General features: G+C 52.8%; 1 protein-coding gene across 1 annotated transcript; it reads left to right on the plus strand.

The window, feature by feature from the left end:
- The first annotated feature begins 9,485 nt into the window (after positions 1–9,485).
- On the plus strand, positions 9,486–11,390 carry MAFB (v-maf avian musculoaponeurotic fibrosarcoma oncogene homolog B). Its single transcript, XM_006839295.1, has one exon. It carries the CDS (start codon positions 9,501–9,503, stop codon positions 10,470–10,472), a length of 972 nt encoding a protein of 323 aa, XP_006839358.1. The 5' UTR covers positions 9,486–9,500; the 3' UTR covers positions 10,473–11,390.
- Positions 11,391–15,188: the final 3,798 nt, after the last annotated feature.

Below are 15,188 nucleotides of genomic sequence, written 5' to 3' on the forward strand. Positions count from 1 at the left end.
CCTGGCCTTCAGACTGGGGAAGTGCAGGCAGCACTTCTGAGCAGAGATGCGATGGTGCAGTTCAAAATACCAGATGACGAAAACCAAACCAAACCAAAAATGGGCTCAGAAGAACACTCAAGATAGATACAGATCCTGCTGATGATCAGGTTTGTGTATGTGTGTATGTTTTGTCTAAGCATCTACTGTGCAACAGGCCATCTGTAGGGCTGGAGACTGGGAGCCCAGAGACTGATGGTGGGAATTGGTAGTTTTACTATGCTGAGTATATCCCTGGGAGGTGCAAATGCTTGATATGTTCAGCTGCTAGCAGAAAGTGTGGGGATTTGAGTCCACCCAGAGTTGCTTTGGAAGAAAGACCTGGTAATCTTCTTCAAAAAAACATCAGCTATTGAAAAATCCTAGAGGGATTTTAGAGGGTTCCATTCTGACCCACATGGGTGGTGGGGTGATGCTGTGGGTTAATGAATGTGCTGGATTGCAAAGTTCATTTGAATTATAAGGCCAGCGGTTCAAGCTCACCAGTTGCTCCTTGGAAACCCTATACAGGCTTGCTATGGGTCAGAACTGACTTGACAGTACTTAACAACAACAAGAAGCTTCTTTAAGCTTCTCTGCCCTTTGTTTTCTGTGGCAGAGACATACACAGAGAAGGTGATAGCAGCTCTGTGTTATAGAATTCATACCTTCCAGCACTCTGGTAATGTAGTGGTTACGAATCGGGCTGTGATCCTCAAGGTCAGCAGTTTGAAACTACCAGCTGTTCTATGAGAAAAAGATGAGGTTTTCTGTTACCGTAAAGATTTACAACCTTGGAAACCCTGTACAGGGTCGCTATGAGTCGGAACCAACTCCCCGGCATATCACCACATAACCACCAACCACCAACAGACCTTGTAGCCTGCTCCTGAGCCCTCACTATCCCCTTTCTAGAAAGGTACTCGAAGTCTCCCAGCTTAGCCAGACGAGATGAATCTTCTCTGGGCCTCCCCTCCTCTCCACCCATCTCCTTCCACTAATACCTCCCTCCCTGCTCAGCAAGATCAGGGAAGCTGCAAACCCAACCCTTACATCAAAAGAGAATTTGAAAAATACTTGGAGCAAAAACTGCTAACTGTGCATCCTTGCTCTTTGCTGGCGCTGATATTAAATCAGGAAATGGCACTGAACAGCCGCTCCAAACACAGAAACAGGGGTTGTCAACACAGAAACCAAAAGCAATCACTAACGGGCAGAGGTGAAAGGGACTTGGCACAAGGCCGGGCTGAGGGCTGAGACCCAGGGAAGGACTCCTGAGTTGGGCTCATCTGGCAGTATTACCAATGCCCAGAACAGAGCTTGGCCTACACGCTTTAGATTAAGCACACCTTGTCTCCATAAAAGGTGAAAGAGAAGGAAGCATGTTACTTGAACACCCTTGGGACCATCCTTTTCTTTTGCCCAAATATTTACTGAGCATCTACTATGCGCCTGATTTGTTGTTGATTCTGACTCATAGCAATCCTATGTGGCAAAATGGAACTGCTCCATAGGGCTTCCTAGGCTGAAACCTTTATAGGAACAGATTGCTGGGTCTTTTCCCCATGGAGCACGTGGATGGATTTGAACCATTAAATTTTCATTAGCAGCTGAGTGCTTGACCTAAACACCACCAGGGCCTGATGTTGTTGTTGTTGTTGTTGTTATGTGCCGTTGGAGTGGGTTCTGACTCATAGTGACCCTGTACAGGGTTTCTGAGGCTGTAAATCTTTATGGGAGCAGAAAGCCTCATCTTTCTCCCGCGGAACAACTGGTAGTTTCGAACTGCTGACCCTGAGGTCAGCAGCCTGACAGTGCATGAAAAAAGATGTTTGCCGGTGCAGAGATTATCTTCTAGCCCCAAGAGCAGAGTGTGGGTTCTTTGGCCCTTTAAGGGCTAGATCCTGCTGACACTTCCAGGATCTCTGAAATAGCTCCCTATTTCAGAGGGTCAGGCTTCTGTGCCTTTGTAGGAGCTGGATCTACCACTAGGTCTTCCTACTAAGTCTCTCTTTGGCACATTTCTGATCAACCTTCAAAGCCTTATTCAAGTGTCATCTCTTCTCGGCAGCACGCTCTGCCAAACTTCACCCTGCCCCTAACAAAACTCAGAACTCATTTTCCTGGGAACGCTCAGCACTGTGCTATCACAACACTGAAATGGGCCTGTTTCTGATTTCCTTGAGGGGAAGAAAGAAGCATTGTGCTTAGAATGGACATACATAGAATCCATGGGAGAAATGCTGGGTTTTATACATTTCTTTCAACCAAGCTATTTCATTTCTTGGTATCTATTCTGGTGTGGCGCTGTAGAATAAGCACTAGACTGCCAGCCGGTTTGAACCACAAGGTCGGCAGTTTGAACTCACCAGTTGCTCCTCAGAACTCTATAAAGCATCACTATGAGTTGAAACAGACTCCACGGCACTTAACAACAACAGAAAATTGCATAGAAAATGCTTGTCCACATGCAAAAAATAGCATGTAAAAAGCAATAGATTACAGCATTGTTTGCAGAAGTGAAGGACTGAAATTGACTTAAATGTCCATCAATATGGGACTGTAAAAAAACAAAAACAAAAACTACAGACCATCCATTGCATGCGATGCTATGCACTAATTACAAAGAATGAACTAGATTAGAAAAATCTCCAGTAGGCATAAAAAGCAAGTTATGTTCTAGACAGAGATGTTAAAAAAGACATTGCTGCATTTTTTACAATAAGAAAGTAAGTAGTCTTGTATATCTTGTATAATTTTCTTTTTTTTAATTGAAAGGGAAAACAAGAGATTAGTGGTCATAGCAGCTCCTGCTGAATTAAACCTGACTTCTGGCATAGTAAAACTGCTTATTCTCTTGACAGGCCCCAGCAGTAGTCCTGGCCTGGTGGCTGGCCTGTGTTGCAGCTTGGGCTATGGAGAAACTTCAAAAGAAGCCAGAGCCCTGGATGCATGGGAGGTAGGGTAGTGGTACCGGGGGAGGCAGCCAGGCTGAGAACTCTGCAGAGCCAAGATGACTGTAGCTATCCACTGGGACCTGCTGAGTCCCGATAGGAAAGGAGCCCTCCTGGCCATGTGTCCTTAAGTAGCAATGGCTTCTTATCCACTTCGATGAGCAGGTGGGAGAGACACTGAAACCCTGGGCCCCACAAGAGCATGCAGACAAAGGAGGAGGAAAGCAGGAAGGCCAATGGAACAGGGACACTCAAGCCAGGCAGTTTTCCTCTGAGTTGGCCATTGGTCTGAGGAGGAATGGCTCAGGAATGATCCTAACAGAAAGGAGGGCACTGGGGGGTGAGCAGGAAAGATCTGATGTTTCTGAGAGGCCATATTGCAAGGGAATGCCAACGTTTTCAAGTTGTTAACTTCATTCATTCATTTCACAGTTGTAATTGAGTTCCTCTTGATGTGGGTGCTGCACTGACCACTGGGAGCATGGAGTTATCTCCCACAAAGCCTCTTCCTCTAGGAACTTATGGACAAAGTGTGTTTCTTGGACCTCATTCATCAGACCTACCTAGGGAACTTATTAAAGTGCAAATTTCTGTGCTCTTTTCATACCTATGAAAACAGACTCTGGCTCAGGAATCTGGGTTTATACCACATTTTCTGAAATGGAAAAATTCTTGACCTCTCTGATCCAGTAAGTAGGGTTAGGAAGTGAGTCCTCCTGGTCATCTTCTCTCACTGAACTGTGTCTTTAAATAGCAATGAGCTTCTCATTAGCACTGAACCACTGCCACCTTCCTTCACTGGGGCCCTATAGATCAGAGGTGGATGAATGGGGGGAGAAATAGAACTGAGGATCAAGACCAAGATCAAAAGTCATGCTGAGGCCAAGGGGAAAGGAGGGCAGTGCAAAGGCTCTCTCCTTTGGTTTGAACTACATCCCTCTTCTCCCATCTTCTGGTCCTGACTTGTTTAGTCCTTCCTTGGGAAGAGACAAGGAAAGGAGAAGGGGTTCAAGACCATTTGATTGCCATCAACATGAAGTTACATTAAATGCTGTCTTTCTAACTGAGACCTGGACCTGGACAAGGCACATAGTGGAGAATCACTAATCCTGTGCAAAGAACCAGAGATAATGGAGGAAAACCATACTGAACAGGGTCCCCGGAATGCTGTACCAGCTGAGGTGGAGATTACATAGTATTATGAGCACTGGACTTGGAGCCAAAAGTTCTGGCTCATCACTGCTGTGTAACTTTAAAGGAATCAATTAATCCCATGGGTATAAACTGGTGGTGATCCCACTCATCTCATAGAGAAATAGAGAAGATTGTGAAGATTGAATGGATTTATAGCACAGGACTCTTAGACCATTGCCTCTCCCTCCTCCTCCTTCCCTTCTTCCCTTGCTACTTATATACCTCGCTATCTCTGTAAAGCAATAGTTGCTACTCTTTAGTGTTGTGATGACTGAAAGAGAAAATGAACGGCAAAGGCTTTGCAAATCCCTGTACAAATGGGAAGGAATAGCTATCAAATATCTCCTGGAATGGTGCCATGGGTTAATGAGCTGGAATGCAAAGTCAGTTTGAACCACAAGGTTGGCAGTTCAAGTTCACTAGCTGCTCCTTGGAAACCCTATACAGGGTCACTATGGGTCGAAACCGACTCGACAGCACTAAACAAGAAGAACAACAACATCTCAGCAATATTGGGGGCAATATTGCCTAGTGGTTGTCTAGGTCAGCAATGTCCAATAAAACTAGAATGTGAAGTATGCATGCAAGTGTTTACAGTTTTTCTAGTAGCCGTAATAAAACAAATAGAAAGAAAAAGGTGAAATAAGTTTTATTGTTAAATTGCCTCTCTCAACTGTGTGAGTGTGTGTGTGTGGTGGCATGAGGATGGGGTTTGCTGGTGCAAGGGGAGGCAGCCAGGCTGAGGACTCTGTTGAGCCAAGGTGCTGCTAAGCTACTCAGTGGGACCTGCTGAATCCTTGTGGCTTAAGGGCCTCCATAAAGAACAAAGAACCCTAAGAAGAACTCCTTGGAAATACTGGGTTGGAATCTGCTGGCCATTGTGTGGGGCAGAAGAGAGTGGCAGTGAGGGCTGCCTTTGGGAAGGAGGCAGACTGTCAGAAGAACCTCTTGTTCTGTAGGCACAGGCCTAGAGAGGTGCCTCAGGGTGTGTCCACTGTGTCTCAGCAAAGGACCTCAGGCTCTTTGGTGGAGACAAGTGGCCCTGCTTATCTGGGTGACACAAACGCAGAAGGGAACATCTGAGGGCCACCTTGACTCAGGTCCATCTCTGGTGGAACTTGGTCCTGTGGCCCTTGAGACCACTGCCTCTGCTTGAAGACTCAGGATAGCACAACACTGCCACGCAAGGGGCTCTGACGCCAAGAATTACAGACTCTGGAGATTCTGTGCATCCCGCGTCCTGCGCTTCTCTCCCCAGTACACACAAGCGCGCGGGCGCGCTAGGACACACACACACACACACACACACACACACACACACACGCTCACCTCCCTCAGTCTTCTACTAGCTGCACCCACGCAAGCACAGAGCGCCCACTCACGCACCAAACACCTGCAGCCCTCAGGGAAGCGACGAGTCTGCTTCAGACTTTCTGGCTGTACGCGGCGGCGGGAAACGCTGCGCTGGGCTGAAGCGCATGGCTAGGTGCTCCGCGGGACCTCTAGCTGGTGATCCTGTGGTTTGGGCAGGGGCGGGAGGGAGCGGAGCTGCGAACTTCACACCCAGAGTCTGGGCCTGTGCTCCCCTAAGGAGTAATTTGCCCACCTCATGAATGTCCCGGGGCTCCGCGGAAAGTCAGACCGTCATTGAGTCTCCCAGATCACCCCTGTAGCTAACGAACCCCAAAGTGATGCGCCCAGGACGCATCGCCTCTGGCCCAGGCTGGGACGAGTGGGAAGACGGTGTTGCTTTTGAATAAATAACCGAAACTGGAGTTTCAGAACCTAGAGACAACAAACTTTGTTCAATAATGGAACTCTGGCCGCCGCCAATCTCCCTCAAACCCCTCTAGGACGCAGCTGCTGTTTCTCGGACCTCTTTCCCTTAGCTCTCACTTCTACTTCTTTGTTGATTTTCGAGTTCGCCCTCCATCCCTTCTCTCTGTCCTTTCCTTCTCCAAGAGTCCGCTTGTCTTGCAGAAATGCGGTGCAGCAGACTGTAAGGTGGGCTACCGCTGGACGGTGCAGGGACATTGACCCGGAGACTCTCCGGGTAGGGAGAGGTAGTAGCTTGCGGTGGCTGTCGGGAGCGGGAGGCGGGGGGCGGGGAGGAGGTTCCTGGACTTGGGGCGCCAAAACCCTGCAGCCCAGCACAACAGGAACCGGGGCTGGAGGACGCTGGGACCGAGATGGGTGGGCTGCTCGGCAGGGCCTCCCCGTGAGAAAGACCTGCTTGGTGTCTCAGTCACTACCCTGGCGGGGTAGGAGCTCTTTTCAACATTTTATGGCTGTGGCAGGGGAGAGGAGGGAGTGACTAGGCTGTGAGAGAGTAACAAAGAAAGGGGTCTGGTGCCAGGAGAACCTACGGATAGATGGAGAAATCTCAGAGTCCAGGGGAAGAAAGTGACCAAAATAGTGATAGAAGTACACAGACAAAGAGGATAGCCCTGGCCAAAGGAAACCAGAGTCTCCCGGATGAGACAGGACGTCCACAGGAGACAGCGGGACCTTTGGAGCCCAGATTTGAGGCCAAAGGAAACCCCAGGACCTTGATAGGCCGTACTCTTGAGACGAGAGTCTAGGTCTTCGACGGAGAGGGTCAAGCAGATCCCAGGGACACAATCCAGCGGAGGTGTTTCGGTGCGCATGCAGAAGGTCAGGGTTTTGGACATGCTCGCACAGGGTCTGGATGGAATATGCTGCCCACCGTGGCTGGAGAGAGCTCCGCGCAGCACGTTTGTTCCTCGCGGCGTCGGCTGTCGCCAGGCTGAGACGTAGAGGCTCATCACATGCTAACGCAATGGGGTCACTCGCCAGGGGGATTCCTGTCTCTAGCTCCCAGCTTCTGGCTGAGAGGAGCGGCGGCCAGGCCAAGGCTCTACCTGGAGGCGGAAGAATTATTTCTGCTGCGAGCACGAGTCTAGGAGAGGGTTGAAGACAAACTCTCTCAGCATTACGGTTGCGGATTCAAATCTTTCAGCCCAATTTTTAGTTACAATATATTCTTATTATTAAAGATTTGTTGTTGCTAAGTGCCGTGGAGTCGGTTTGACTCAGTGACTCGGTATAGGGTTTCCGAGGCTTTGAATCTTCGTGGGAGCAGAAAGCCTCATCTTTCTCCCGCGGAGCGGCTGACGGGATCGAACCGTGGAACTTGTGGTTAGTAGTCCAGTGCTTACGGTATGCAGCCACCGTGCTCCCTTATTAAGATAGGGCGCCATAAACTACGCTCCAGTCCAGTCTCTCTGAGGGCGCAAAAGAAAAGAGCGGGTTTTCAGGTTAAATTTAAGTGTTAGATGGTATTTTACCACCTAACACTTAAATAAAGAAGAAACAAAAATCTGGCCTCGTCTGAATTGCTGTGGCTCACTAGCTTCCCACACGCTGCTGCTTCGATCCAGCGGGCAGAACACACTCACCCAATGCGCTTATCCCTGCTTTTTTGTGCCCGAACTCAACGCTGGAGAACAGAAGGCAACGCGAGAGGCGGGTCCAGGTTTCGGGTCTAGCGAATTCGCGATTTATTCGGTTTCAGGGTCCAGACTGGAGGCTCCAGAGAGTACCTTATTTCGGGTCATTCTGGACCTGGATAGGGAGGTGCGCAGCACTCTGTCTGGATGCCGAGTGAGACGCGCTCTGGACTGACTGCCTGTCTGTATGCCAGGAAACTTTCTGGCCAGTTGGACCTAGGCCCTCTCGCTGATTCCACATTCGACCACCGACCCTCCCCAATCCAGGACCCTCGGGACAGGAAAAAGCCAGCTGGTAGCCTCCGAGAGCTGAGGCGCGGGAATTTCAGGGTGACGACGAGCGCGGAAATCTCAGTTGAGTCGGAGGATGGGGCCAGGAATGTTTGTACGTTTTCCGAGAGGAGCCTGCTCCTAGTCTCCGGGACACACGGCCTGCATTCTGAGTTGGCTCATGTTGGGCCAGGTGGCAAGACCCGGTGGAGTCCCAAGCGCCGTCCAAGCTGCGGGTTCCGAGGCTCTGCGCGCCTTTGTTTACAGTGGCCACTTGGGGTCGCACTTTATGTCTGTTTGAACCTCTCCACTGCAGCCTGACGCCCGGATCTGCTTAATCGTTACAAAACGTTCAAACAAAAACAAGGCCAGTTTTCGGGTAGCGGAGAGAGCTACTCGGAGTCTCGTCCTGGGTTGGCCTCAGCCCCAAGTCTCGGAGCGCACAGAGTTCCGGGTGTTTGGTAGGAGAAAAGATTTAGAGCCTTTGGCCAATTCTCTAGCGCTCCCTTCTTGTGCATTTGGGCGTGGGGTGAGCGCGGGGTGCGGCTGGGACATCGGAGTCGCATTTCAGGGTTCAAACACCGCGGTCTCCCGGTGGGGACTCCACTTGGCCTGAGAAGGGTCCCTTCATGCCAAGAGTTGAATCTGAACACAACTCTTGTAGCCCTAACCCTGCCCCACCCGCAAATATTCGCAGACCTGCAGAAACACTGGCACACGTAGCACACACACGACCCGCGGCAGCGCGGATACACGGAGAGTTGCCCATGGGGCAAGGGACGCTTGGGAACAAAGGGCCCGGGAGGAGTCGTCCTAAAGCTCATTCTGAGCCTTCTTGTGGGCGACAGGGACTTGGGAGAGCCTAAAGGATATGGGGGAGGAGAGCGCGCGAGGGGGTGGAAGCAGCGGCCCAGTCTGGGGGTGGGGCGCACGGGAGGCGAGCGACGGGACCAGAGCCAGGAGGCCGAAGGGGCAGGGCCCGGGCAGGCAATCCCACTTGGCTCCAGCCCTGGGCATGGTCTCAGCTGCTTCGGGCAGCTTGGTCCTCGAGTCAGCTGACGCGGGGGGCGGAGGAGCTGTCAGGCGCGCCCCGCCCTGCGCCGCCGGGCCGTGGGGGCCGCGCAGCCATTGGACAGCGCGCCGGGCTGCCCGGGCCCCCGCGCCCCAGTGACATCAGGAAGGCGATAAAAGGCGGCTGCGAAGCCGGATTCAGCACAGCTGCACTGCCAGGCTGCGAGCGGCTGCGAACGAGAGAGCTCCAGAGCAGGAGAGCTAGAGAGCCAGTGGCGGGCGCTCGCCCCGCGCCTCCCCTCACCCTACTGCGCGCCCTGCTCGCCTCTCTACCCCGGCTGGCTCGGTCCGGCCAGGTCCCGGCGCAGTCACAGCCCCCAGCTCTGGGGCCGCGCGGGCAGCCTCGGGACTGTACGACGCGCCGCCGCGTCCCCAGACAAAGGCTTGGCCGGCGGCCCCGGCCCGCTGCGTCCTCGGCTCCCTGCCTCCCCCTCTCGCCGCTCTTCGTCCCAGAGCTTGGCTCGGCGCGCCCCGGCCGGCCGCAAAGTTTCCCGGGCGGCGGCGGGTGCGCCCCGCGTCAGCGATGGCCGCGGAGCTGAGTATGGGGCCCGAGTTGCCCACCAGCCCGCTGGCCATGGAGTACGTCAACGACTTCGATCTGCTCAAGTTCGACGTGAAGAAGGAGCCGCTGGGTCGCGCCGAGCGCCCGGGCCGGCTCTGTACGCGCTTGCAGCCGGCTGGCTCGGTGTCTTCCACGCCGCTCAGCACGCCGTGTAGCTCTGTGCCCTCGTCGCCCAGCTTCAGCCCGACTGAGCAGAAGACTCACCTGGAGGACCTGTACTGGATGGCGAGTAACTACCAGCAGATGAACCCCGAAGCGCTCAACCTGACGCCCGAGGACGCGGTGGAGGCGCTCATCGGCTCACACCCGGTGCCACAGCCGCTGCAAAGCTTCGACGGCTTCCGCGGCGCGCACCACCATCACCACCACCACCACCCACACTCACATCACGCATACCCGCCCGCCGGCGTGGCCCACGACGAACTGGGCCCACACGTGCACCCGCACCATCACCACCATCACCAAGCGTCGCCGCCGCCGTCTAGCGCGGCCAGCCCCACGCAGCAGCTTCCCACCAGCCACCCCGGGCCGGGGCCGCACGCGGCGGCCGCGGCTACGGGGGCCGGCGGCAGCGGCAGCGTGGAGGACCGCTTCTCCGACGACCAGCTCGTGTCCATGTCTGTGCGCGAGCTGAACCGCCACCTGCGGGGCTTCACCAAGGACGAGGTGATCCGCCTGAAGCAGAAGCGGCGGACCCTGAAGAACCGGGGCTACGCCCAGTCGTGCAGGTATAAACGCGTCCAGCAGAAACACCACCTGGAGAATGAGAAGACGCAGCTCATTCAGCAGGTGGAGCAACTTAAGCAGGAGGTGTCCCGGCTGGCCCGCGAGAGAGACGCCTACAAGGTCAAGTGCGAGAAACTCGCCAACTCCGGCTTCAGGGAGGCGGGCTCCACCAGCGACAGCCCCTCCTCTCCAGAGTTCTTTCTGTGAGTCGTGGCCGGTCTCGGCCCCCGCCCTTGCCCCGCCCTGGACTCCCAGTCCCTTGTCCCCAGCCCCGGACCCTCCTGGACCCTGTCCCTGCCACGGCCCCAGTCTTGACCTATTTGACTTGGAGAGGGAGCAAGGGCGCGCGGGCCGCGGGCAAAGGGCGGGCGCGGGCGGGTAGGGGGACCTCGGCCAAGGCTAGAGCAACGCGCGTCAGCGCCGCCTCCTAGACTCGAGTAGAGACAGACCAGGGGGTGGGAGGTCCCGGAGCAACTTTTTTCCAGGCTGGAGGACAGCGGATCATAGTTCTAAGGAGTCTGGAAGGCCTGGTTTTCTGAACTTTGCGCGTTAGCCGGGGTCGCTTCCTCCCTGCTTTGAGCGCAGTTCGCCCCAGGAAGAGAGCAGCGACGAGAGGAAAGGAGGGGGACTTTGACTTACCCTCAGGCGCAAGACAAGGCTGAGCAGAGGACAGAAGGACGGATGGACCTGTCTGTCCATGGTCCAGAGAACACTGGCTCCAGTCTGGGGCCACGAGCCTCAGTTAGGACGTTCGCGCGAAAATCTCATCAGTTTTATTGCCTGCTCGATTATATAGAAAAAAAAAAACACACACGAAAATCTGCATTAAAAATATTAATCCTGCATGCTGGACATGTATGGTAATAATTTCTATTTTGTACCATTTTCTTGTTTAACTTTAGCATGTTGTTGATCATGGATCATAACCCCCTTGGTTTTTTGTTTTGTTTTGTTTTTGGGGTGGAAGGGATCGCACGTAGTTCGGAAACTCCAGCTGCGTGCGCTGTTCGGGTTTCAGTCCCGGCTGTTGGCTTGTAAATACCGCCCCGCCAAATCGCTTAGAGAACGTGGCCGCAAGCGGAGTGTCTTTGTTTGGGTTTATTATTATGATTTTTTTATGTAAGTAAATAAACAAAAGTTCCGGGCACTTTGCATCAGAATCAGAAAACAACTTTGTCTTGGGGCACCCTTGGAAGTTGCATGTTCTCTCCTTCTTCCCTACCTCCATTCAGTCCTCTCCTCCCTCCCACTTTAGTTTTCAGTTTTGTTGAGTGTTTTGAGAAAGAGACGATTGGAGGCCCAGCTCTGGAGTACTAGGGTAGGGCAGCTTTCCGAACCGCAGAGACGAGGAGGAGGTACCTTTGCTCTACCGTCTCCTAGTCCTCAGGCCAAATTGATTCCCAACCAGAAAAGAAAATAGTTTTTGTTTGCTTTTCATTGTAACCAGATTCACCCCAGGGTCCCTTTGCAACCTCCCAGGTCTACACTAATTGCAGCCATGGCAACACTCCTAAGGGGAGCCCGTGGTGACCCCAGCTTATTTTGAATCAACTCCCACGCTCTGAATGTACCCCAAACCCAAACCTTGGCAAGTAATTTTGCAACTTTCAAGTGCGTTCTTTAGATCAACAGTTATGTGTGTTTCTTTGCCTGCTATTAAAACGGCTGGCAAGTTATTGGTGGTGTTCCTCTCCCCCTTCTGTTGTATAATACTTATAAGGAAGATCTGGGTGGCTTTTATTATTATTATTATTGCTTTTTTTTTCTTTCTGCAGGTCAGTAAAAGGATTTAAGTTGCACTGACAAAAATACCAAAATGAAAGCGTATTTTAAGTCCCCATTTTGAATTGCTGGCGCTGCTGGCCGGATGCATTTTTGAGTTTGTATTAGTTGATAAATTAACAGTAATAACAAGATTGTATGAACCGCATGGTGCTTGCAGTTTTAAATATTGTGGATATTCGTCCTGCATCAGAAACGAGCTTTGGTTTTTACGGATTCAACTGTGTTGAAATCAAACTTGCCGCAATGGAAATTGTTTTTATTTCATGTAAAATAAGGGATCAATTTCAAACCCTGCTTATGATATGAAAATATTAAAACCTAGTCTATTGTAGTTTTATTCAGACTGGTTTCTGTTTTTTGGTTATTAAAATGGTTTCCTATTTTGCTTATTAAACCCATGGAAATGGTGTTTATTTAGAGGACTCCGCGTTCGTATGACCTGGACTTTCTTCTTTTGCCCCTTCAACAGTTGCACCAGCTTTAGGCCATTCTCACACCCTTGGTCCACAGAAAAAACAAAACAAGTCTGGGCAGATCTCTCCCTTGAATGTCCAAATGAGGGTGGATGTGTGTCCTAAACCTATTCTGTGTTTCCCACCTTAGGTACAGACAGACCCAGGTCAGGAGCTGGTGTGTGAGCCAAGAGGGTAAAGATCCAAAAGGCCTTGGAGTCCCTAGGCATCGGGCAGATGTCAACTTTGTGGGGCTTTCAGGTTCTGCTATATCAGGACCAGCAGGTTAACCTACTGGCTCCTGGCTCAGAGGTTGAGCTCCAGGCTGGTTGAGCCTGGGTAGCAGGGAGCTTCCGCCCTGAAGGGAATCTGGTGCTGGGTCCCAATGGCCCATTGTCCTCCCACCTGGGCTACAAGGTCCTTGACTTTCTCTAACACATCTATCCTAGCGCAACCGGAGCTGTCCCTGGATGCAGGCAGAACCTAATGCCAGGTTTTGGGTTCAGGAAGGCTGCAGACAGGAAGACAAGCTTTTCTGTGAGGACCTGCTTTCTGGGGTGGTGGACTTAGAGTGGACCCATGGCTCAGGCTGAGAGCCCCCTGTCCTGCAGTAGAGCACCACATGCCTGGACCTGGGTTTCAGTGATTCCTGAGTGGAGCTGAGGAGGGAGTTTGAGGCATCCTTCTCACAATGAGTAGCATTATATACAGCCTGGAAGATGGTCCTCAGAACCCTTTCTTTCCCAGGCTCTTCAGGGGTGCTAGAAGAAGGAGTGCAGGCCTAGGTTGTCCAAAATCCCTTCTGGCCTCCTTGGAACCTTGGTCTATAACTCAGGGCCCCAGCCATCTTCAAAAGCTGGACTCCCGATATCCCAGAAAACGCTTCTTTGCTCTTTTGCAACAACAGTCTCAAAGGGTCCTCCAGTCAAGGTCCCCTTAGGCCCCATATTGCTGATTGGGAAGGCACTGCCCGTTTTCTGGCTAGGATCTCCTAGCGAACTTACAGGATTCCACTGTACTTACCTTGGGAAGCAGGAGAAGCAAAGAGCTGAGTTCCAGTTTTCAGGTACCAGACCTGATAGGGCCTGGGAGAAGGAAGCCAGCCATGAAGTTAGCAGACACTTGGGGGTGAGAATCTGGGTTGGCAGAACAGGGGAAAACACCCCTAAAATCAAGGCTGTAGATAATGTTGGCAGGAACTTCAATTTGTATAGAGAAGATCCAAGTTAATTCCAAGACCCGGTTCATTTCACCAACACAAAGTGGTGTCTAATGGGGAAGGCCATTCACTACAGCAGGAGTCTGACTGTCCAATAAGCTGCCCTTGTGTGCACAGGATGGAGGACTAAGCAATGTGATTAGCTGGGTCATTTTGTGTGCCAGTACTCTGAAAAGAACTCGATAGGACAGTGTCCACTCGTGCAAGTGTATTCCCTTTGGGGTGAAAGAGGCCTCTAGGAGGTATGTCTGTTGCTTAAGAAACTTCTCATCAGTGGCAGAGGGGGATCATGACCCTTGTGAGTGGAGGCTGTAGACTTGGTGGCCTGACTCTCTGTGGAATCATCCCCAGCAGACTGGCATCCTCAGTCTCACTGTCACAGCGACTCTGCGTGAAAAGCCTCCAAGATGAGCGCTGTAACACAGACATCGACCCAGTGACCAACAGAAACAACTAGGTACCCCGAACGACATGGTGCAAGAAGGTTCACAGAGAAGCTGACGGCCCCATGGCACAGAGACATACTGGCACACACAGACACTCATGTCCTGATCCACACTGATAACCCACTCAGGCACTACCCGGCCCTGCAATAGCCTTCCAACTGGGCACCCACGGCGAGAGTCAGCAGAGCCTGGAGGAAACCGGGCCTCCGGAGCCGCCAAGGCTGCGCACTCAGCATGCAGTCCCAGCTACGTCTCCATTCTCGGTCTGCTGTCGCCAGTCAACGTGATGGCCTGGACCCGGCGCCCACAAGCCTCAAAACAACTAGCTGGGCGCCGAGGCTCCCCGGCTGGCCCCACTCCGGTGGCGCACCGCAGCCCTTAGACCCTCTCGTTCCACACCCGCTGTCCTAACTTGCGGGCTCTTCGAGGGTTTCTTCGCCCTGGGGTGAATTTTTCTCTGCTCCAGGAGCCTTCTAGCTCCGCACCGGTCCTACACAGACAGGCCGGCGCCTGCTCCCCGCAACGCGCGCCGAGACACGCGAGCACAGACACAGGGACGCACCGAAGGGCAGCGCAGGTCCCAAGCCCTTGGCTCCGCTCAGCCGGCCGCCCTGGTTTGCTTGGTGAGAAGCACGCCTTCAGCGATCCCCGATTTTTTCGGGTGTGCGGTGGTGCGGGTTAGACCCGATGCCGCCACCTTCTGAGGACCCGGTCGAGAGGGCAGGGCGCCGCTTTCCCAGAGCCCAGCGTCCTTCCCCGCGCTGGAGGGCTGGAGGCATCAGTCCCATTTTCTTCCCTCCTCGCGTCTTCACACTCTCTTTGCCATTTCCCATTCCAACAAATCTCCCTTTGAGACCTCTTTCAGTTGTTAAAACTTTCTTGCCCCGTTTTCCCTACGGCCTCCCCGCCCCCATCCCCCGCTGCGTTGTCTGGCTGGGGATGGGCTGTGGGAGCCGGTGCTCAGGGAGTCGATGTGGATGGGGGAAGGAGATGGAGAGGAACGAAGGTGGAGGGTCTGGCG

This window comes from Chrysochloris asiatica, unplaced genomic scaffold (assembly GCF_000296735.1).
Source record: "Chrysochloris asiatica unplaced genomic scaffold, ChrAsi1.0 scaffold00023, whole genome shotgun sequence".
NCBI classification, from domain to species: Eukaryota; Metazoa; Chordata; class Mammalia; order Afrosoricida; family Chrysochloridae; genus Chrysochloris; species Chrysochloris asiatica.